At 40.9% G+C, this 20997-nt stretch overlaps 3 protein-coding genes across 12 annotated transcripts in view; all 3 read left to right on the plus strand.

Moving 5' to 3' along the window:
- LOC101172781 (ATP-binding cassette sub-family C member 9) overlaps positions 1-3983 on the plus strand; it is a 65879-nt gene extending 61896 nt beyond the window's left edge. For 5 of the 10 annotated variants that reach the window (XR_002293121.2, XR_002293123.2, XR_002293124.2 and 2 more), the window contains 3 exons: positions 40-102; positions 484-785; positions 2337-2449. Coding sequence is in view for 4 of the 10 variants with exons in the window: in XM_020714289.2 (XP_020569948.1) it covers positions 40-102; positions 2337-2474 (201 nt within the window). In the remaining 6 variants the exon portion in view is untranslated. Of the gene's footprint in view, positions 1-39; positions 103-483; positions 786-2336 lie in introns of all 10 variants that reach the window. The other 5 variants (XM_020714289.2, XM_020714290.2, XM_020714292.2 and 2 more) reach the window with 3 other exon arrangements.
- Positions 3984-5969: 1986 nt separating this feature from the next.
- On the plus strand, positions 5970-12229 carry kcnj8 (potassium voltage-gated channel subfamily J member 8). The gene is made up of 6 exons (XM_004083226.4): positions 5970-6831; positions 8502-8650; positions 8820-8980; positions 10954-11093; positions 11213-11429; positions 11503-12229. Exons 1-6 carry the CDS (start codon positions 6485-6487, stop codon positions 11740-11742), a joined length of 1254 nt encoding a protein of 417 aa, XP_004083274.1. The 5' UTR covers positions 5970-6484; the 3' UTR covers positions 11743-12229.
- Positions 12230-12743: 514 nt separating this feature from the next.
- On the plus strand, positions 12744-16556 carry echdc3 (enoyl-CoA hydratase domain containing 3). Its single transcript, XM_004083227.2, has 6 exons — positions 12744-12933; positions 14111-14232; positions 14977-15074; positions 15150-15350; positions 15584-15762; positions 15988-16556. Exons 1-6 carry the CDS (start codon positions 12809-12811, stop codon positions 16139-16141), a joined length of 879 nt encoding a protein of 292 aa, XP_004083275.1. The 5' UTR covers positions 12744-12808; the 3' UTR covers positions 16142-16556.
- The last annotated feature ends 4441 nt before the right edge of the window (positions 16557-20997 follow it).

Genomic DNA, 20997 nt, shown 5'->3' on the forward strand with positions numbered 1-20997 from the left:
GCCACGGCCTTAAGCTTGTCTTCTCTTCCACCGCTGCAGGAGAACATCTTGCAGAAGGTCGTGATGACGGCGTTTGCGGACAGAACGGTCGTTACGATCGCCGTAAGTCCTTGAAGGTCTCAGTGTGTTTCTGGAACAGGAAGTAACAGTGATGCAAACCAGCAGCATCAGCCGGATCTTGCATTGTTTATGTAAACCATAGTCTTTAGTTTTATGAGTGCATCCTCCTCTTTTCCCTTTGTTTGCCCAAACAGTTGCTGTAAGTGAAATGACAAACATCGATCCTCTTTGCCGCCTCTTTGACTCATCTGCTTCCCTGTTTCCTCCTTTTGTGTCTGTGATCGTGTCCCTTTGCTCTTATCTCGTCCCTCTTTATTTACAATCATTTCTTTGATCGTCTTTCCTTCTTCTCGTCCTTTCTTCCCTCTCCATCTGGTGTTACCCCTCCCCCATCGTCCTGCGTCTCCCCCCGTCCCGCACCAGCACCGCGTGTCGTCCATCTTGGACGCCGAGCAGGTGCTGGTCTTCTCCTCAGGGATCTTGGTGGAAAATGACTCGGCTCCCAGCCTGCTAGCACAGGAGGAGAGCCTCTTCAGTGTGCTAGTGCGGACTCACAAGTAGACCCGGATCGGCTCAGACCGCCTCGGCTCGGCTGGAACCCCTTCCTTCCCATCCTCCTCTGTTTTTTTGTACCCGTCTTTGGTGTCTGTACCACTTATCCCGGCCGAGTCCGAGCCGGAGTCTGAGTCTGGGTCTGCTGGAGCCTTTCTGCCCTTGGCGGCCTGGTTGGTACCAAACTACCTACTGCATGCTCAATCATACCCACTCTGATGAAGAGGAGGCTTTAATGTGTTCTTTCTGATGATGGAGGGCATGAATACAATGGCCATAGACACGTTCAAGATCACAACCACAATTTAAAAAAACAAAATTCCAGAAAACCAAAAAGTGGTCAAACAAAAAAAGAAGCAATGTTTTGAAAAATAAAAGAAACCAGACTTGGTTGGTACTGTGGCACAGCACTGATTGGATGATGAAAGTTATTTGCTGGGTCTGATCCGTAATGATCATAAAACTTTTAAAACGTGCAGAGATTAAAGACGCATTTGTGAAAAATGTTTCATTTTTGTTTTGTTTCTTTTTATGTTTTATTTTCTGGAATTGTGTTCTGAATTTTAAAAATGTTCCTTACTTTTTTAATTGTCGTTGTGATCTTTAATGTTTTTGTGTCGAGTGATTTGTTGGTGTGATTTGGACTTCAGGGCCACCGTACATAATAGAAACCGAAGCTCAAATTATGAAGATTTCTGTTTTGCAAATAACGAATCAGGAGCAGACAAAATAAAAATAAAAGATCATATTTATGATGTAGAAAATACGGTGGGCGGGGCCACAGGCTCTCTGCTCCGCCCCTTTCTGATGCATCCACCTCCAGACAAATAGATCCATGAACGTCTTTGTTTTCCTCGTCTGAGCTGGAATCTGGATCAGACCTGGACTGATGGATAGATCTGCTTTTGTTGCAGCAGTAATGTTAGTTTGGGGATGTGTGGGGCTGTAGGCTAGAGGGACGGCGTGTAAACAGAGAGCTCCTGCCGCTCTGCGGAAACTATGTCCTAGAAAACGATACAAGTTTTTAAGGTTTTGGCTAAAAAATGGCGTCATCGTAATGAGACGACCAGTGGAAATGGATCAGAAGACGATCAGAGTGGAGCTTTATTGGACTTCAGAGGACGACACGTACAGCTGATGTTTGGGTTTAGACTCTCAGTTCACTCCTGTTGTTACTTCATCCCATCAAAAAAAGTTTTGAAATCCTGATGACACTTTAAACATTGTCGTCTTCTTACACTTTGGCAAAAATCCCCTCAAAAGCTTTTAGGTATTTAAAAAAACATTTCTGTTCTATTCAAACTTTTATTTTTAGGTAACATTTTGGGTCACATTCCGCCTTTTCACTTCCAGTTTGAGTTATCCGTTTTTAATTTTTGTCTGCTTTTGGATTTATATATTAAAGTTTTAAAATGTAGACATTTCTTCGAGAGGATTTCAGGAAAAAACCCTGAAATTTCTGGGGGATATTTTGACCCGTGAGGTCAACCTGTAAAAGTGACGGACAGACAGAAACATTGGGATTTACCGTTTTCTCCTAATTTAAAAGTCGTTCCCTTTATCTTTAAAAAGACGACCGGTTATTTGGTCATTAAAATGACGAATGACAGCCACCAAAAAAAAAAACTGGTCATGATCCATTAAGTCCTGAAATCATCAGAGAGTTGTGTTTGAAGACTGCCAGGGTCGTGGACGCTCACGGCGTCCGTGTTGTGTGTCTGCAGCACAGAGTGCACACCATCCTCACGGCCGACCTGGTCATTGTGATGAAGCGAGGAAACATCGTGGAGTACGACAAACCCAAGACTCTTTTGGAGCAGGAGGACGGGATGTTCGCCTCCTTCGTCAGAGCTGACATGTAGCGGCGTCTCGTCCATCGTCAGACGCCGTCAGACTAACAACCAGCTAAACCTCCTCCGCCATGAAGTTCGTCTTTAACGAAAGCCACTTGACCGGAAATATGCAGTAAAAGAACAAAAGTACGGTCGATGTGAGTCGTTGAACCATCCGTTCACCCGTTTCCTTCATGTTCCGACCCTCCTAACTGTCAATAGGCGTGAGGTAGAAAGGCTTTAGTGGCTCCGTTTCCATGACAACAGGTTTCATAACAGCGTCTCAGACCTGATCTTCTCCAGCAAGCCTCGGTACGGTTCGCTTGGAACGGAGCTCCAGAAAAACCATCCTTGGTCTTCCTGGTACAGATTTCCACTAGTGAAGAATCAAAGGGGAGACTTAAGAAAGTGATCTGAGCATGCTCAGAGTGTCCCGGCCTGCTATGATTAAGACAAAATGCAGAAAAACAAACCAATATTTTCTACCACTTTATCGTTACATTTAGCAAAAAATGATATGGGACTATTTAGGTTCTTCAGGCACTGGGAAAAGGCTTTAAAGTTTAGAATAAAGGTGTGCAGCAAAAAACCACCAGTAGAGGGCGCTGTTGATTAAAGTGAAAACGAGTTTAAAAACATTTGCTTAAAGGATTTGGATGTTTTAGGTTAGAAACAGCGACGGTGAACAAACTTTTCAGTCAACTCATCTGCTTCCACAACATTTGGGCCTTTTTCTACGGTTTGTATGCAGGACGAAGTTCTTAACATTTTACAAAACTTCACCATTTGAAGCTTCACCTTTTAAACTTCAGCGTACGTCTAAAATCGCAGTGTTTCTATGTGAAATGTTAAAAAAAAATGTTGTCGTGGAAATTGTGTCGTAGCTTTAAGCCGAATGTGAAACTCGGAAGATGATAGGATTTTAAAATTCGTTTCTAACCGTTTATTTGGTTTGTATGTGACGCAATAACAAGGACACATGGGGGGGCGGGGTCACTGAGACTTTTGATCTCTTTTTTTATTTTTTGCAATTGTGCTCGTTTTTATGGTTAAATTGTGCCGCCAAAGCAAAACTAGTTAGAGTTTTCTCTAAGGCAACATAAATGTAAGCGAACACTGTCTGTGGATGAATTACTTAAGACTTTTAAACCTCATTTAAGGTACTCCTTCAAACTAAAAGCATCTTAATGAAACTATAAATTAGATCGTTAAGACCATCAAAATTCAGAACAATAAAGAAAATTTGCTTCGTTGCTGATTTGTCTTTATTTACACTTATTTCATGTTGTTTTGACCTCAGTAAAATAAACCTTTATGTTTCCTGCCACAGAACTGCTGTGATTACCTGTTCATTTGGTTAAAAGGATTTCCATCTGTCCATTTTCTAGACCCACTGCATCCCTTTCGGGGTTAACGGAGTCCGTGCCGGCCAATGTTGGGCTAAAAGGTTTTCAGTAAATCAATTTTTTGTACGTTTTTCAGTTTGCAAAAACATTTTTTCATCTCTGTTCAATAAATGCCTGTTTATGAAAATCAAAAGTAAATATATATATCTATATATATCTAATATATATCTAATATTTTTAAATAGATTTAAAAATATTAGACATAGATAATCCAATGTGACTTTTTGTGAGAAGTTTCCAGTACCACTGTTATAGCCATGTAGTGTTAGCTGTGTTAATTGTTAGCTGCGTTAGCTACATTAGCTGCGTTAGCTACATTAGCTGCGTTTCTAAAGTCAATTTGAGAAGGTTCTTCACTGTTCCGGTTTTTTCTGAGGATCTCTGGATAAGTACATAAAATCATCATTATCTGTGTTTATACCATGGTCCGGGTGAATACTCGATTCTGATTGGCTGCTGGGTGTACATTAAAAAGTGATAAACCACAGTGATAACCGCACGTTGAAAAAATAAGTTCCGGTCACCTAGCTTAAATGTTTGGTATCGCTGCGGTGGCTTCTTCAAAACAACCTTTAGCTTCATTATCTGGACTAAAACAAGCGGTAAGAGGTGAACTTTGTCTCTGAACTGATGCTTTATTCAACACATCGGGACAATCAGCATATGTATATCGCTGAATCTTGACTGCAGCGTGTGAGAAATGCGATCCAAATCAGAAAAAAAAACAAGAATTAAGGACTATAAACTGTTTAATATGTATTGCTTTTGTAAGTGACCATGGTATAAGCAGGTTGATGGCCTTCGAAGTGTGCATTATTACTTTTTAACGTACTTTGCGGAAGCAACTGCACACTTCGTCGGCCATTAACCCTAAAATAATCCACATTTTTATCATGCCGGATTATCAGAGATCAAACCAGATCCCTATATATGTTTCATTAGTTTAAACCATTTTATGGAGTTTGAATTTTCAGAATGGTTATCTCCGTCTCTGGAAGTTTGTCATCTCTTTAACACTTGTGCTATCTTAGGCACTTTAACATTGGGAGTTGGGTCATCTAGACCCACTAGACAGTCCTCTGAACCTTTTTTCTTCAATGATTTGTGATCTTCACTGGTGTCCATGGATTACATGAAATCTTTCCACCTTTATCCACCTTTGTCATGGTAGGGAGAACACGTCAATGGAAGGGTGGGGTCATCTGGACCCCATAGGATAGCACAAGGGTTAAATCTGTGTTTTAAATATTTACCCTATAAAGGAGAATTATATTTTGTTTGTTTTGCTGCTTCTGTTCTGACTCCAACATAGCAGATCCTTTTTTTTCTGTCTTTTCGTATCCGTTTCTGCCTTCATCCAGCTGCCTTTGCGATTCTCTCGTCTTAAACATGTTTATGTGCGAGTTTCCAGCGTCACCACGGCCTTTGCTGACGTGCAAACACCAGGAAACCAGCGTGCTCACTTGAGTCTTAACTCAGAGGAAACCTCCTCACATCTATGCACGTCTCCTTCTGTCCCCAAATCTGACTGTTAAAATCTTAGGATCTTCAGCCTGTTTTGTAGAAATCGTTTACGCTCATCGCATATTTGAGAGGTTTTGACAAATATTTAGCAAAGTATCACATGTGTTTATCTTTTTTTTTAAACATTTTTAATGATAATAAAGGAATTTTGTGTGACGTGGGGTTGTTTTGTTCTTGAATCTGCAGCTGATACACTGATGTGGAGCAGAACCCATAATATTTTTCATAAAAGTTTGAATTCATAGATGACTTTAAGAACCTAACAAGGTAACGAAATGGAAAACAGCAACTTCAGAGCATCAGACAGACATGACAGAAAGGAGGCTACAGTTGCGTAATGGCGCCCCCTAGTGGTCAAATTGTAATTACCTTTGAAATCCAAGAAAATTAAGACATTTTTAATAAAATAATCTTCTTTATTGTTGTTTCGGCGGTTTGACACTAATGATAATTATATGACATCAGTCTAGAGGAACCCTGATTTTGTAGTTTCGAACTCAGCTCTGAGGCTAAAAAATTGACTCATTTTTGTTGGGTTACTTCAACTCAAGAAAAAGAATTAAACTGGATTAAAATTAGAACTATTATAACAAAAAATAGTTTTATTCCAAAAGTTATCGTAGAAATATCTCCCAACATGAATAACCCACGTGTTTTGAGAGTGGAAAGGGTTAATCCAGTGAATTTAAATCAAATATTAAAACCGGATTGAGAGTTGTTCCAGTTGTTCATTTTCAGAAGAACCTGAACACATGATTCAGCTCAGTAAATTAGTACATTTTTTTAGCTAAAGTTTTAGTTTCTGATGAGAATTGTTGACACGAAAAAACTTTTTAACATTTGGGAGAAATTTTTGCCCTGACGCGCGTGAAGTTGTAACTTTTCCGACCGTCCCGGAGGGTCCCTGAAGGCGCAGATCTCAGCTGGTCTGGACTCTGAAGCGGGTCGACGTCAACAGGACAGTGCCGTCAGTCCCTCCCTGCCCTCAGAGGAGCGGCAGAGGCGGCGCTCGCCTCCAACCATCCCCGAAAAGTCGATGGATCCGCGCGTAAAGACGCACCGGCTTCGGATTTCCGTTTGAGAGCTAACTCCGAGGCTCCCAAAGTCAGCATGTACCCGAGGAAAAGCATCATCCCGGAGGAGTTCGGGCTGCCGGGGCTCGTCTCCCGGATGCCCCGCAAGCCGGTGTTCAGGGACCGCGTGAACAAGGCGCGCTTCATCGCCAAGAACGGCTCCTGCAACTTGGCGCACAAGAACATCCGGGAGCAGGGCCGGTTCCTGCAGGACGTTTTCACCACGCTGGTGGACCTCAAGTGGCGCTTCACCTTGGTCATCTTCACCACCACCTTCGTGAGCAGCTGGCTGCTGTTCGCCATGAGCTGGTGGCTGGTGGCGTTCGCGCACGGAGACCTGGACCCGGGCGTGAAGAACCGGCCCTACTGCGTCACAGAGGTCAAGTAAGAACCAGGAGACATTAATGTCCCCTTTTTTTGTCTCTGAACTCCTCATCCTGCTGCTCGTCTTCACTTTACTTTAAACTCGGAGAGGAAGAGGAGGGACAGGACATTCATCAGGGGTGAACCTTCGTTGTTTATTTTAGGGGAAACAGGTGATCTCACATTCCAGCAGATAAAAGAGACTTTTTGGTGTCTCCTTCTCCTCCACTGAACCTCCTTTCCCAGCTTATTGTCTCTGCTTTCCTTTTTTTATTTTATTTTTTAACAAACTTTAACAAACAAACTCTTCATCTGTGGAATGCTCCTCTCTGTTCTTGAGGAGTTGGGATGTATGTGAAGATACAGAAATGTTCTTTCCTCATGAAAGTTTCCCACGCTGCTGCACTCCCTGCTCCATTATCAGCGTCCATCTGGGAAGTGAGGAGAGCCGCAGATGGAGTCTCCTGATGGAGAACAGATACTCCAAAAATGGTTTTCCCTGGAAAACCCTCAACTGGAGCTGATGTTGCTTCTGGAAGGAGCAGTAAATTTGATTTTGAAATGCAGTCCTGCCTTCTTGGACTCCATGTACTCATTTTTTTTTCATGTTGTCCCTGGCGCACAAAGATTCCTCTAGAGTCTCAATATCTTAAATAACTGAATATAATCACAAGCTTTACCTGGACAGACGTTGTGTTTTTATGCTCAATCACAACACAGATGGATCAACAGGAATAGCTGCAGAGATCACCCTCACTTTATCTCAGTTTCATATTCTGGCTGTGTCACTGATTTTGTTGTTTTGTTGTTTTTTTGGTGCATTTTGGCTTTTTTTTTATATATACAGTGTTCTCCATCCTGATTGGCTATTGACTTTGTCACTCACTCTGTGTGCCGTGTGTCATGTACAGAAGGAATTTAGTTTTCCAAATTACATAAAACTTCTATATTTGTTTTTATTCCATAATCCTGGACGTGTTTTTCTATCAAGGTCTGAACTTTGAAAGTTTAAACAAGAGAAAAAAGTGTCGAAATGTTCACGTCTGTCTGAGAAAAGTTTATAAATCCGGAGTTTTACAGCCTTAAAACCCCTGCGATGAACGAGGAAACACTGATATGTTTGTTTGGGTGTTAACAATAACATCAAATCAAAGCGATTGAACTGGTTCATTTAAAGAAAAATCATCAAAACTCTAATGTTAGCAAGTTAGCTACATGTAAACCAAAGTTTTTTTTTCTACAACCAAGGAACCACGAACCGAAGGAAATGGACTTAGTGGCTCCAATTCCAACTGAGATCTGTTTTTTGGGGGCTTGTCTGTGAAGCGGACAAGCGTGTTATAGAATGAAAATACAGGGCTGATCGCAATCAAAGATTTATGTAGATTTGGCCAAATGATGCATTCTGTACTTGAGATGCAGCATGGAGGAGATTGATTGACAATGTCTCCAGCCAATCAGGTTGCAGAACGCTATGTAGTGTAAAATATGACAGCATGCAAAATCCAAAAGAAAGCAATACTGTGAAAAATGAACTGCAACATATCGAGGGATATTGCCAAACAAGGAAATGTTAATCAACGTTGTGCATTCTTAAATTCTACCGATTTAGTCCCTCGTTGCTCAGAATTGTACACAATGATTCTCCTGGTTGGTTGGATTCAACAAGCTGTGACTCTTCCTCCGTCCAGGTCTTTTTCTTCAGCCTTCCTTTTCTCCATCGAGGTTCAGGTCACCATCGGCTTCGGCGGGCGCATGATAACGGAGCAGTGTCCGACGGCCATCACCGTCCTCATCCTGCAGAACATAGTCGGCCTCATCATCAATGCAGTCATGCTGGGTGAGGCTACGAAATTCTCCCAGATAATGTGTTCTCCCACATCCAAGACCTAAGACCAGACGTCAACATGTCAGCGTTGGAAACCTCTGCAGACACAAAGAAAGCCAACCCTCGACTCATATCTATTGGGGATCACCACAAAGTTATATCTTTTTTTTTTTGTCCTCAGGTTGCATCTTCATGAAGACGGCTCAGTCAAACCGTCGCGCCGAGACGCTGATCTTCAGCCGCCACGCCGTGATCGCCGTCAGGAACAACTGTCTGTGTTTCATGATTCGGATCGGCGATCTGAGGAAGAGCATGATTATCGGCGCAACTGTCCGGCTACAGGTTCACCTGGATCATTCTTCACAGATCATTTAAAAATATTTAGCGTTTTCTATTTAGCCCTTTAACACCAAGGATGGCGCCGATGACACAAAACAACACGCTCTTTAAACCAACCTAAGTCTTTAACGGTTAACGCGATCAAAGTAATTTGAACAGATTTTAAATCAAAGACAAGTTTACGTGTTACATTACAGCACACAGCTGCTTTTCTCCACTTCAGAATCCACTGGATTTATGTCAATCAAATATTAATTAAATAAATTCCTTAAGGGGTTGAATAGTGACGGTGCTAAAGGGTTAATGGACCTAATTTCCTCATGACTGCCTATCTACCATCTTTATATGATATTAATTATTACCAATCCAAAGTGTTTAGCGGAAATCTACACAGAAAAAACAAACACATTTTCATTATACATATATATTTTTAACCCCCTTGTGGTTTGCAACATGCTGTTAGATCTAGGACTTTAATTTAGCATCACTTTAAATGCAAACACATTCGAGAATATTTTTTTTACATCATTTGAAATAAAGTCTGGCATGAAAAGGTTAATTAGGTAAAAATCCTTCTAAATATTTCAATAAATAAAAGTTCATAAAAATGTTCACCTACACAAAAAATAAATTCAGAAAAAATTTTGGTTGTAATTATTAACTTTAATAATAATTCTGAACAAATTAAATAAATGATGTTAAATGTTTATCATTCTTTTATTGAAAAAGCTTTAAAAATGACAGACGGCAGTCAGCTACTATCTTTGTCATTTTACATGTTTTCATAAAGATGGTAAATTTAATCATAGACAAAACATCGTAGCTAGCTAGAGTCGCTAAAGATTAGCTGCTTCTGGTAACTTAAAAATCTTTTTGAAAACATTTTTTTGTTTATGTAAATATTTTCTAACTAAACTAGAGTACAACTTCAACAACTACAAACTACAACTGGACGGATCACGTGTGACGCCACTCCTAGAAAATGCCTCGCTGGTTTCAACCAAATGAAGTCAAGTCAGGCGCCATTTTTTCACAAGACTGTTGCCATGTTGGAACCAGCTGTCCTCTGTCCGTGTCCACATTTCTATGGCAACCACTCTCTCCAATCAGGAGTTAGCACATTAGAAGGCCACACCCCTTCCACTAAAAGCGGCCTCTGGTGAATCTGTCAATCAAATGCTTTGAGCATTCGACACGAGGCCGCCTAGTTTTATCGAGGCGTCTGATTGGTCAGTTTATGACTGGAATAACTTGAACTACCGTAAAAATATATTTGAAAAAAATTGGGTTTATTAAGAACATGTAAAAAAAAAAGTATCAGATCAATAATGGGCACTCTGACCAATAGAATGACTGAGTTACAGCTGTTTTTTTAATCAATAGAAGTCTATTGTATTTAGGAATGTAAGGGGGAGGGGCCGCTCAGTCCAGTTCTCATATACTGTCAACGGTTATTACAACAAAGGATTGGAATTATTGGGGATTAGACGTTATGTATCTTAAATCTAATTAAAGCTTCTTAGCAAAATAGTTATTTGAAAGAGGAAAACGAGTTTGTAATATAAAGAAAGTAAATTTAGATGAGTAATTAGCATAAATTGCTGTAGACTTTTATTTTAATTAGTAACTTATTCACGCCGCAGTTTTCTAGTTTCTTTTAACTAGCTTACCCACATAAAGACAGATTAACTCTTATGATTGGAAACAAAACCACCAACTTTCCCATCCTTCTTTCATTTTAACTGGATATTTACAGGAACATATAGTTTTTATGCCATAAGTGTTTGTAGTCTAGTAGTATGATGCTCAACACCGGAACGCCAACACCGTTAAAAACACGATACATGAGATTTTATGCCAAAAAAAAACAAAACAATGATTTGCCTTTCAAAAGGCCTTTATTAACATCTTTCTCATGAATTTGGCCTAGTAGTTTGGTTGGAATTTTGATGGCTGGTCCTGTGCGTCTCGTGCAGGTTGTGAGGAAAACGACCACGCCGGAAGGGGAGGTGATCCCCATCCACCAGATTGACGTGCAGACAGAGAGCGCCATGGCCAGCAACAGCTTGTTCCTCCTTGCCCCGCTCATCATCTGCCACGTCATCGACAAAAACAGGTTCTACGTTTCTCCAAGTCAATCAAACATGTTTTTCTTATGAAACAATGTTGGGTGTCGCTCCCCGCCACCTGCTGGACAAACAGGGAGCTGCAGCTGTGATTCTGCCGTGTCTTCAGCCCTCTTTATGACCTGTCGGCCATGGAGCTGCAGTGCAGCGACCTGGAGGTGATCGTCATCCTGGAGGGGGTCGTGGAGACGACCGGGATCACCACGCAGGCCCGGACCTCCTACATTTCCGAGGAGATACAGTGGGGTCATCGCTTTGTTCCCATAGTAACGGAGGAGGAGGGCGTGTACTCTGTGGACTACTCCAAATTCGGGAACACAGTGAAGGTAAAAAAGTGAAAATAGGATGGTCTTAATTTGACGAGACGGGATGAAGACGTTTGCGGATGTTTCCCTGAAGGTGGCGACTCCGCCCTGCAGCGCCCGGGAGCTGGACGAGAAGCCGTCCATCCTGATCCAGACCCTCCAGAAGAGCGAGTTGTCGCACCAGAACTCGCTGAGGAAGCGCAACTCCATGCGGCGGAACAACTCCATGAGGAAAGGTGGGAACCTGCACAGGAACAACTCCGCCCTCGCTCCGCCCAAAGTCCAGTTTTTTGCCCCCAACGACGGGGGCCAGAGCCTGAACGCGGTCACCTGACACGAGGCCCGCCCCCTGCTGGCCGCCCTGCTCCTCTGCCTGGAGAGGAGGACTGCGCCCGTTTCTGTGATGGGACTCTTTCTTTGGCACGTCTTACGTCGACATCCGTCTTAACGCGTTTATTGCTAACCTTCTGTTGTCACGCCGACCATGAAACCCTGAAATGTCAATCACGTCTTTCTCAACACGTCTCTCTTCTGATCGTGGAACATCCAGAGCTTCACACGTCCTCGTTTGCACGTTATCAAGTGAAAAACGGGAAATTCTGAGCGGTGCCTTTAATAAAATCCAATCTGTGCATCTGTGTCTGTTCATCACGTATCCATGGAGACGATTCGTTTTGCTGCTTGAATAAAAGACGTGAGATGTTTTTCCAGTGGGACATTCTGTAGCTACGAATCATGACATCATTTCCTGTACTGTTCTGTCTTCTTGTGTTACTGAGGACTGAAAGCTCTCACTTCAATAAAAACAACTCTTAAAAAGACTTTTGATTCTTTTATAATCATGTTTGGTCCTTCTGGCTGAATTTGATTTAAACATCACTAGCAAAGCTAATGAAGCTAAAAAAGTTCCACTTTAATCATCTGATGATCTATTTTCAAAGCGTTTTTTTGTCATGATCATGCAGTTTTTAGCCAAAATCTAAACACCTGTGTTGTTTTCTAGGACATAATATTTGTTTTTGGTAATTTTTTTTATGTATCTAAAGTCAAATCTGTAAATGTAGGTAAAAGATTTAATAGACCCAGAAAAAGAGATTGAATATTTATCAAGATAATTCAGACTTTATTTTAGATTTGATATTTTTAACTTATGTAAAATTTAGTTTGAAAAAGTGATAAATTAACTGCATTTTCTGTGTTTTAAAAAAATAAAAACTACAATAATTACACGTTTATAAGTTTTAATTTACTTGTCATAAGTTGTTTCATATTTTACCAAAGAAAAGAAAAATCCTCATTTATAGAAAAAGAGAAACACTGTTCTCTTGTTCCAGTGCGTGAGTCTGGTGACGTCACGACGCTACACGGAAGTGAGTGTGGGACAGTGAAGGCAGCCAGTCATGGCTCGCGCGTTGCTCCTCGCGGCTCTCGGCGTGCCTCGGTTCGGCGGGAGCGGGCCTCTGCTCTCCGCTCGACGGTTCTGCTCCGAGCCGCTGACGGTGAGACGGCAGGAGGCCGGAATCAGGTGCTGCTGAAGGAAAACGAAACTATGTCGGAAACTGCTGTCTTTGTTTGCGAATCAAAAAGACGTCAGAGTTTAATAACATTTGTCCCTCAACAATATTCATTTTCGCTGTTTTCATTTATGTAAAACAGAGTCCATAGTTCAGGTCAGGTTGTGGGGAAAAAAACTATAGTTTCCTCTAAAACATCTGGCATAAAACGACTTTTATTCACTAGAATCAAGAAAAAACAATAAATTAATTTCCTAAGATTTTGCAGATTCTCGCTTTTAGTTCTGCTGTTATCTTGCAAATATACAATTAAGTGGTTAGAAAGGGAGGATTTTCAGTCAGACGGATTAAAAAAACCCTCAGCTGATCATAAAGTTGATCAATTATAGGTTAAAACTTCTTGAAAACGACTTTATCCTCTTAAACTGAAAATGATAAAGTTTAAAACAAAAGTATAGACCTCAAGAATAAAATGAATACATTTATTTTTAAACCAAAAATATGTTTAAACTCAACTGATCAACTAAAGCAGAAAAGAATAATTTGGAACACCTTAATTATTACCATATGTATATATAATCTTATACTTTAATTTTTATTGTATTTTTTAACTGTTTATATTGTTGTACTAGCTAAAGTCTGTACATCACTGATGCGAGTGTCCTCCAAGGTTAAGATCAATAAAGTTTCTTTATCTTATTGATAACAGCAGGGTTTAGCTTGGGACGCCATGTTTTCAGCTCACTATGTAGTTCTTTAATATTCTCTCGGTTGTGAAACATTTTCTTATGGTTCCTTGGGTCAAGCTGAACAAAATGATATGACACACGATGTGGACATGGTTACCAAAAAGACCTCAGTTGCTAAGGAAATCCAAAAGTTTACTTTTGCCGATTCTTCTGAAAAAAGCATAGATTTGTTCGTCACCCCCAGGCAACCCAAAAAGAATATGGTTGCTATGGAGATCAAACAACAGAAAAGGTGCCATTTTGAAAAAATGGACTCATAAATGACTAGGGTGGCAGGGGTAGAGGGGCAGAGTGAGGGGTGTGCAGCAGAGGCTCAGCTGATGGGGGCGGGTCGCACCTGCAGGCCAAACAGCTTACGGCTTCATTTTGTTGTTTGAAAGGTTTTAAAATGAACATGTGGTTTTCTGCTGCTGGTTAAAGAAAATGAATTGTGTTTCAGGAGGATCATTTTAAACAACCCAAAGAAGAGGAACGCCCTGTCTCTGTCCATGCTGGAATCGCTCCGGGAAAACATCCTGACGGACGTGGACGGCGAGGATCTGCGAGTGATCGTCATATCAGGTTGGTTTGGACGGCGTGATGGAGGCTAAGATATGGACGTTTTTCTGTTCCATCAGATTCTGAATTTTTAAAACCTTTGAATTTTATTTCAATTGTTTTTTTTAACCCTTGAACTTTCCCTTAAATTTTTTAAGCATTTTGCATTTTCGCACAGTAAAATTTTATTCCCCGAAATATTATTTTCTATCTTAAATATTTCAGTGTTTTTGATTTTTAAACTTAACATTTTGATGGCCTAGAAATTCGATTGAAAAGAAGTCCGTTATTGTCTCACTAGAACGACTTAAAATCTCGTAAATACACGAGAGAAAGCTCATACATTTAGAAAATGTTCCTCGTAAATTTATGAGATTTTAAGTCGTTCTAGTGAGACAATAAACTGACTTCTTTTATGTCTCGTAAAAACTTGAGACTTTTTCTCTTAAATTTACAATATAAAATCTCGTAATTTGACATTTATGACTTTTTTCTTGTAAATTTACGACTTAAAAGTCGTAATTAAAAAGTATTTGTTTGTAAAATGGCCCTAAAAACTCCGTCGTACCATCTAAATGTTGATTCTTGAAATCAAAAACGCTGAAATGTTTAGGATAGAAAATAATATTTCAGGGGATTAATTGTTGCTGTTTGAAAATCAAGTGTTTAAAAAAAAATCCTGACAGAAAATGCAAAGGTTTAAAAAATTCAGAATCTGATGGAACAGAAAAACTTCCATACCTAAAGCTTCCCGTGTGTTTGCTGCAGCTGAAGGTCCCGTGTTTTCCTCTGGACACGACCTGAAGGAGCTGACGTCGCTTCAGGGCCGGGAATATCACGCTAAGGTGTTTCACACCTGTTCAGAGGTCAGTCGGTCAGATTCATCCAGATTGGAGGTTGCTGTTGTAATTATTCATCACCGGATCCGCTCTTTGTTGTAGGTGATGACTTTGATACAGGACGTCCCTGTTCCGGTGATTGCCATGGTGAACGGCGTCGCCACGGCGGCCGGGTGCCAGCTTGTTGCCTCTTGTGACATCGCCGTGGCAACAGACAAGTCCAGCTTCGCCACTCCTGGTGTCAACGTCGGCCTTTTCTGCTCGACGCCGGCGGTGGCCATCGGCAGAGCCGTGCCGAGGAAGGTACACGACGGGCACGGCGGCATTTCAGTTCACTGAGACAGCTCTGTTTAGAAAAACGTACAAATACTTGAGGGAAAAAAGTAATAAATTAACATAACAAAGTCAGGTTGATTAACATATTTTTAGACAAACGCCAAAACTGAAGCAGTGGATGAAACAAATATTATTTCTGCAGATGTAAAACCTCCCAGTGTCAAACTCTAATAATCTTCTTTCTCCTTTCTCCAAATGAGGTTGCCATGGAGATGTTGTTCACAGGAAGTCCTATTTCAGCCCAGGAAGCTCTGCTGCATGGTCTTATTAGCAAGGTGGTGCCAGAGGAGCGCCTGGAGGAGGAGACGCTCGCCATCGCCCAGCGGGTGTGTCGGGCTAGCCGGCCCGTGGTCGCTCTCGGCAAGGCCACCTTCCAAAGGTGAGGGCGGCGCTGAAGGACCCTTATTTCCCCCAGATCACCGCCATTTTTTTAAGAGGATTATTGATTGAATCCTTCCTACCAATTTTAAGAGAATATGAAAGATTTACATGATGAAATATCGGAATATCAGTGGGCGGCGCCTTTACTTGACAGAATTAGAATGATTAAATTCAAATTTCCATTAGAACTCATACAAAAGTGTCTGATTTGTTTGTTTTCAAGGCAAATGGCTCAAGGCAGAGACGCAGCGTACGCCACGGCGTCCAAGGTGATGGTGGACAACCTGGCCCTGAGAGACGGACAAGAAGGGATCCGAGCCTTCTTAGAAAAACGCCAGCCTGTTTGGAGCCATAAGACGGAGAAAGCCCCCCCCTAACCCTCTGAAGACATGATCCACACCAATCCTGCCAAATCAGTGCATCAGAGAAGCTTTGTGGATCTCCAAAAAAGTCTAGCATGATCTAAACCAAAACATCCAAGAAGATGAGGAGTCACTGATTTCTAATGAATGCTGCTTCGGTGGACTTTGACTGAACTGACTGGAGGTTTTGGGAATCTGTAGCTTTTAGAACATCTTATTTGTAGATATTCTTTCGATTTTCTTTAATGAAGAAAATACTTTGGATGTTTTTTTTTCCTTAATTAATCATGTCATTTGGAATTTGCAGAACTCTTAATCACAGTTTAACACACTTTATATGCATTTAATTGCTGTGAAATACTGAATTGGTATTTAATTTAACAGTAAAAAAATCATTTGTGCATTAAATACAAATTTCTGTTTTTATTGATTTGGTGTAAATATTTTTAATTACGCTGCGTTTTTGTTTGTTCTATTTTTTTTAATCGATGGCTTGTTTAAAACTGTTCAGTTGTAAATTTAACTGATAAAAAAAGCCAAAAAAAGTCTTAAGTTGCTGAAGAAATTAAAAAGAATATAACTCAGTTTAATTAAATTTTTCAAATTATGTCTAAAATTAAATTTTATTCTTTCAGTTTAAAAAACAATCAAAACAAACTTGAGCCTTCATAGCTTAAGTTTGGTTAAACTGTTAGTGATTACGCTGTCTAGTCAAACTTCTTAATCCTAAAACGTGATCGTTTGCAGCACAGACTCTACAATATAATTCATATTTAGGTTTCATTTTGGTACAGATTAGAAAATAGTCAAGTTTCATTTTAACGCTGGGGTTCAGTTTAGGTTTTTTTGTTGAAAACCTGCACAGCAGGTACATAAAGACATTCTCAATAGATCGCAGATTTCCGGAGTCACCATGGAAAGATGAAAGGATGAAAGGAACCAGAGCTGCTGCTATGGAGACAGTAGAGCAAGAAGGTGCTGGTTCAAATCCCAGAAAGCACCAGATGGAGGAAAAATGGTGATCGACAAAGCACTGCCTGATGTCCAGAATAGTGCGATGGAAGTGACTTGATCTCCAAAGCAGAGAAGCGCTGGTTCAATTCCCCGTCTCTGCTCTTTTGTTGTCGGTTTTTGCCGCTCCTTGACAGTCTTCAGCTCAAAGGAACAAAGCAACACAGTTCTGCTGTAGACAGATTAGCACAGTGGGAGTGTCTCTGTCCTTGAAGCGGGAGAGCGCAGGTTCAAGTCCCAGTCAGGGACATCGAGGTGTTCAGTCGCCTCACAATTCAAGCTGCGGCTAGGAGGAGTCAGGACGGCAGGGAAGGGGGCTTCATCTTTGCCCCCCCCCCCCCCCCCCCCCGAGGAAGGAGGACCAGGAGAAGAGGATCCCAGAAGAAGATGTGCATTTAGATAGATCCATGCAGAATGCAGCTTGGATGTGTGGAGGGTCTGAGCACTGAGATGCAATACAGGTAGAGCAACACCTGGAGGTGGCAGTAGGGTGGAGGGGATGTGTGTTGTAAATAAAGAAAAACTTAGATATAGAGACTATTATAGAGTGTGTATATATATTTAGTTAGAACTAACTAGCAACTTGTCTTTACAATTTACAACAAGAGAGCACAAGAAAGTTAGAAAGAGAAAGTAAACCAAGTAGTGTTTTAGTGTGAAGGTACTGATCATGATCTAGTTGGTGCTTCTAGGTATTAGAAAAAGAAAAAGAAAATCCTACCCCCCCAGTCTAGTTGGTTTAGCCTCCTGTCGGTTCTAGTCTTCTGTCTCACCCTCGTGGGTGTCTCTCTACCAGTTAGCGTAGCTCTAATATCAACCTTCATCATCTATCTTATAGCACAGAATTTATAGATCATCAACCAGACTAAAGATGAAGCTGCTCCCTTCCTCAGCATCCCTGACTCTTCCTCACCACAAACAAGAATTGTTGATGCAACTAGCCAGGACTTGAACCTGCACTCTCCTGCTTTAGAGGACAGAGACACTCCCCCTGTGCTAATCTGTCTACAGCAGAACTGTGTTGCTTTGTTCCTTTGAGCTGAACACGCTCCACATGTTTCAAAAATCAACAATCAGGTTTAAAGACACAGACTATGACATCTACTTCCTAAGAACCCTTATTCTAACTGGGAATTGAACCAGCACGTTCTCACTGGAAGCACACAGACACTGCCACCACACTACTCTATCTGCATCAGAGCAGGGAGGTTCTGGTCCATGAAAGATCTTCACGCAGAGTCAGCTTTTATAGCGACGGTTTGTTAACGAGTCGGGAATTGAACCAGTCACTCCCACTGCACTATTTAAAGCACCACACAGGTCCAAAAAAATGTTCTTTGTCGGTTTTTAAACTAATTTGGATTTATTAATACATGACAGTTGTTTAACTTACTGGTACATCCTTTTATCCGTTTGTGACGTCACACTTAACCCGTGTGCTATCTTAGATGACCCCCCCCTTACATTGACGTGTTCTCCCTACCATGACAAAGGTGGATAAAGGTGGAAAGATTTCATGTAATCCATGGACACCAGTGAAGATCAGAAATCATTGAAGAAAAAAGCTTCAGAGCACTGTCTAGTGGGTCTAGATGACCCAACTCCCAATGTTAAAGTGCCTAGGATAGCACAAGGGATACGGCACGACAAAATGTCGAAAGCTTTTATCAATTTAGTGTCTATCCATCTTCAGAACCAACTGAATCCTTTTCAGGGCCACATAGTTGCTGGAGCCTATCTCAGCTGCTTTTGGGCAAAGGCAGGATACGCCACGAAAAAAACCTCCCTTTCATGTTTTTGCTTTCATGTTGATGCTAAATGTGGGTAATTTTGGAGCCAAAGAATGTGCATTTATTTTTAATGCATATTTATAGGCATTGAGGGATGAATGCATTTTAGTATCCAGTTGTTCTCAAAGAAAACACTTAAATTTTACTTTGTTTTTTTACTTGTTGGTTTTTGCATTAAATGACATTCCAAAAAACTCCTTTTTTTCCAATTTTATTTGAGATGTATGTCCATAATATACAAAGTTTGCCGAACAATAAGTAAAAGGAAAAACAGAAGAATTTAAAAGGATATGACAATTACAGGCAAAAACATTTGTATTAAAAGACAAACAGATTTTAGTTTTGTTTAATTCACACAAAGAATAGAGGATGAACTCCTGAGGACCGGACTGTGTGGACGACCTAGCAGCCCCTCCCTGAAGCTCTTCAATTTTAGTTCAAGTTGGAGACTTGTGTCATAAATAACCGGAAGACAAAAACGGTTTTTAGAATGTTCTCTAAAAATTATGTTAAGATAACGGCCGTCCCTGGTCCACATGAGGCGTTGGCCCCTAATGGGTTAGTGACTCGCAATGCTGGGATGGAGCGGTTTGACTCGGACTAGGCGGGACAGTCCAAGTCGCAGCCCCTGGCTGGGTGACGATGAGGCGCTTTCACCAATATGAGTAGGAATATAATATAAATATAAATATCAGCCTTCAATCTGGGGGGTCTGGTGGGTGTCGGTTTGGATGTTGGAAGACTTTTTACTGGTTTGGAAGCAGCTAAAATATTTTTTAAAGTCTTAGTAACAAAAATCAAGAGGATGGAAAACGTCAGCAGTTGAAACCAACCTGCTGCTTCAGGCTTCGTCTTTGATTTTTGTCTTTTTCAGAAGTGGTTTGATTCTGTCTTTGGTGGAGACTTTGTCCTTCTTTTTGGTCTTTGTGGGTTTCTTGACTGTGAATTCTTCATCCTCACTCTCAGATGGCTCACAGAAATCTTCATCACTTTCTGGATGTGGAAAAGCAAAGAGCTGTGACACTCATGAAAGCCAAGGGAACCGTTATTTATGGAGCTGTGGAACAAAAAGTGCTAACCGGTTTTAGAAGAAGTCTTCTTTGAGGCGGATGATCTGATCTCTGACCAGATTGCGTCTAAGCCTGGGACCCACGAAGAACAATAAAAACACACAAATGAGTAAACTGAAAGAAAATGGCGATAAGACCAGTGGTTTTTTTTAAGATCGTATTTATGACGCAGAAAATTCACTGGGCGGGGTACAGTCTCCATGCTCCGCCCCTTTCTGATCATCCACCTGCAGACTAACAGATCCATGAACGTCTTTGTTCTCCTCTTCTGAGCTGGAATCTGGATCAGAACCGGACGTCTGGATGGATCTGACATCACTGCCATTTTTGTTGCCCCGCTAATGTTAGGTTGGGGGGTGTGAGGGGCTGTAAGGTAGCAGGAGAGCGTGTAAACGGAGAGGGGTCCCGTCCCCAACTTAGAGGGGAATTTCTAATGAAGTCCTGCCGCTCTGCAGAAAATATGTCCCAGAAAACTACACAGGTTTTGGGATAAAAACGGTGTAATTAGAATGAAAACTCACTGGGAACGCTTTTAGAATAATTCGGAGTGGGTCTTTAAATACAAATATTTGTCAAAGAGTATTTATGCCAAAAAAAATCACTCCCAATGATTTAAAATTGTAACCTGCAGATCTAAGAACTTTTGGATCTGCTGGTGACTCTTGAAAATCACATGAGAAGGTTTTTGTGAGGCTTATGTTATGTTATATAAGTTTAATCTTTCTATAAAGAAAAAAATTCTGTGTTGCAGATAAAAATGTCTCCAGTTTTCTTTGAGGTTTCTTTGTTGGGTGATGCTGCAGTTTATTGGAACAAATAACTTTCTGTGAAAAAAAAAAAAAAAGTACCAGTGGCGCCGTTTACAGATCAGTGGGAAACAACAGGTTAGCCTAGTGAAGAGGCTAGCTGGGAATTCTACTGTATTTGAATGTAAATGTCTAATTTTTGTAATTTAAAATAAATAAATAAGTACATGTTTATTTATTGTTGATTAATGGTT

This window comes from Oryzias latipes, chromosome 23, assembly GCF_002234675.1.
Source record: "Oryzias latipes chromosome 23, ASM223467v1".
In the NCBI taxonomy this organism is placed as follows: Eukaryota; Metazoa; Chordata; class Actinopteri; order Beloniformes; family Adrianichthyidae; genus Oryzias; species Oryzias latipes.

Excerpts from the sequence above, each read along its gene's own strand:
- kcnj8 (XM_004083226.4), top strand. The coding sequence starts at position 6,485 with ATGTACCCGAGGAAAAGCATCATCCCGGAGGAGTTCGGGCTGCCGGGG. Across the intron at positions 8,651-8,819 it reads CATCAATGCAGTCATGCTGG|GTTGCATCTTCATGAAGACG; the intron begins GTGAGGCTACGA and ends TTTTGTCCTCAG. Across the intron at positions 11,430-11,502 it reads AATTCGGGAACACAGTGAAG|GTGGCGACTCCGCCCTGCAG; the intron begins GTAAAAAAGTGA and ends GTTTCCCTGAAG.
- echdc3 (XM_004083227.2), top strand. The coding sequence starts at position 12,809 with ATGGCTCGCGCGTTGCTCCTCGCGGCTCTCGGCGTGCCTCGGTTCGGC. Across the intron at positions 15,075-15,149 it reads TGTTTCACACCTGTTCAGAG|GTGATGACTTTGATACAGGA; the intron begins GTCAGTCGGTCA and ends TCTTTGTTGTAG. Across the intron at positions 15,351-15,583 it reads GCAGAGCCGTGCCGAGGAAG|GTTGCCATGGAGATGTTGTT; the intron begins GTACACGACGGG and ends TCTCCAAATGAG.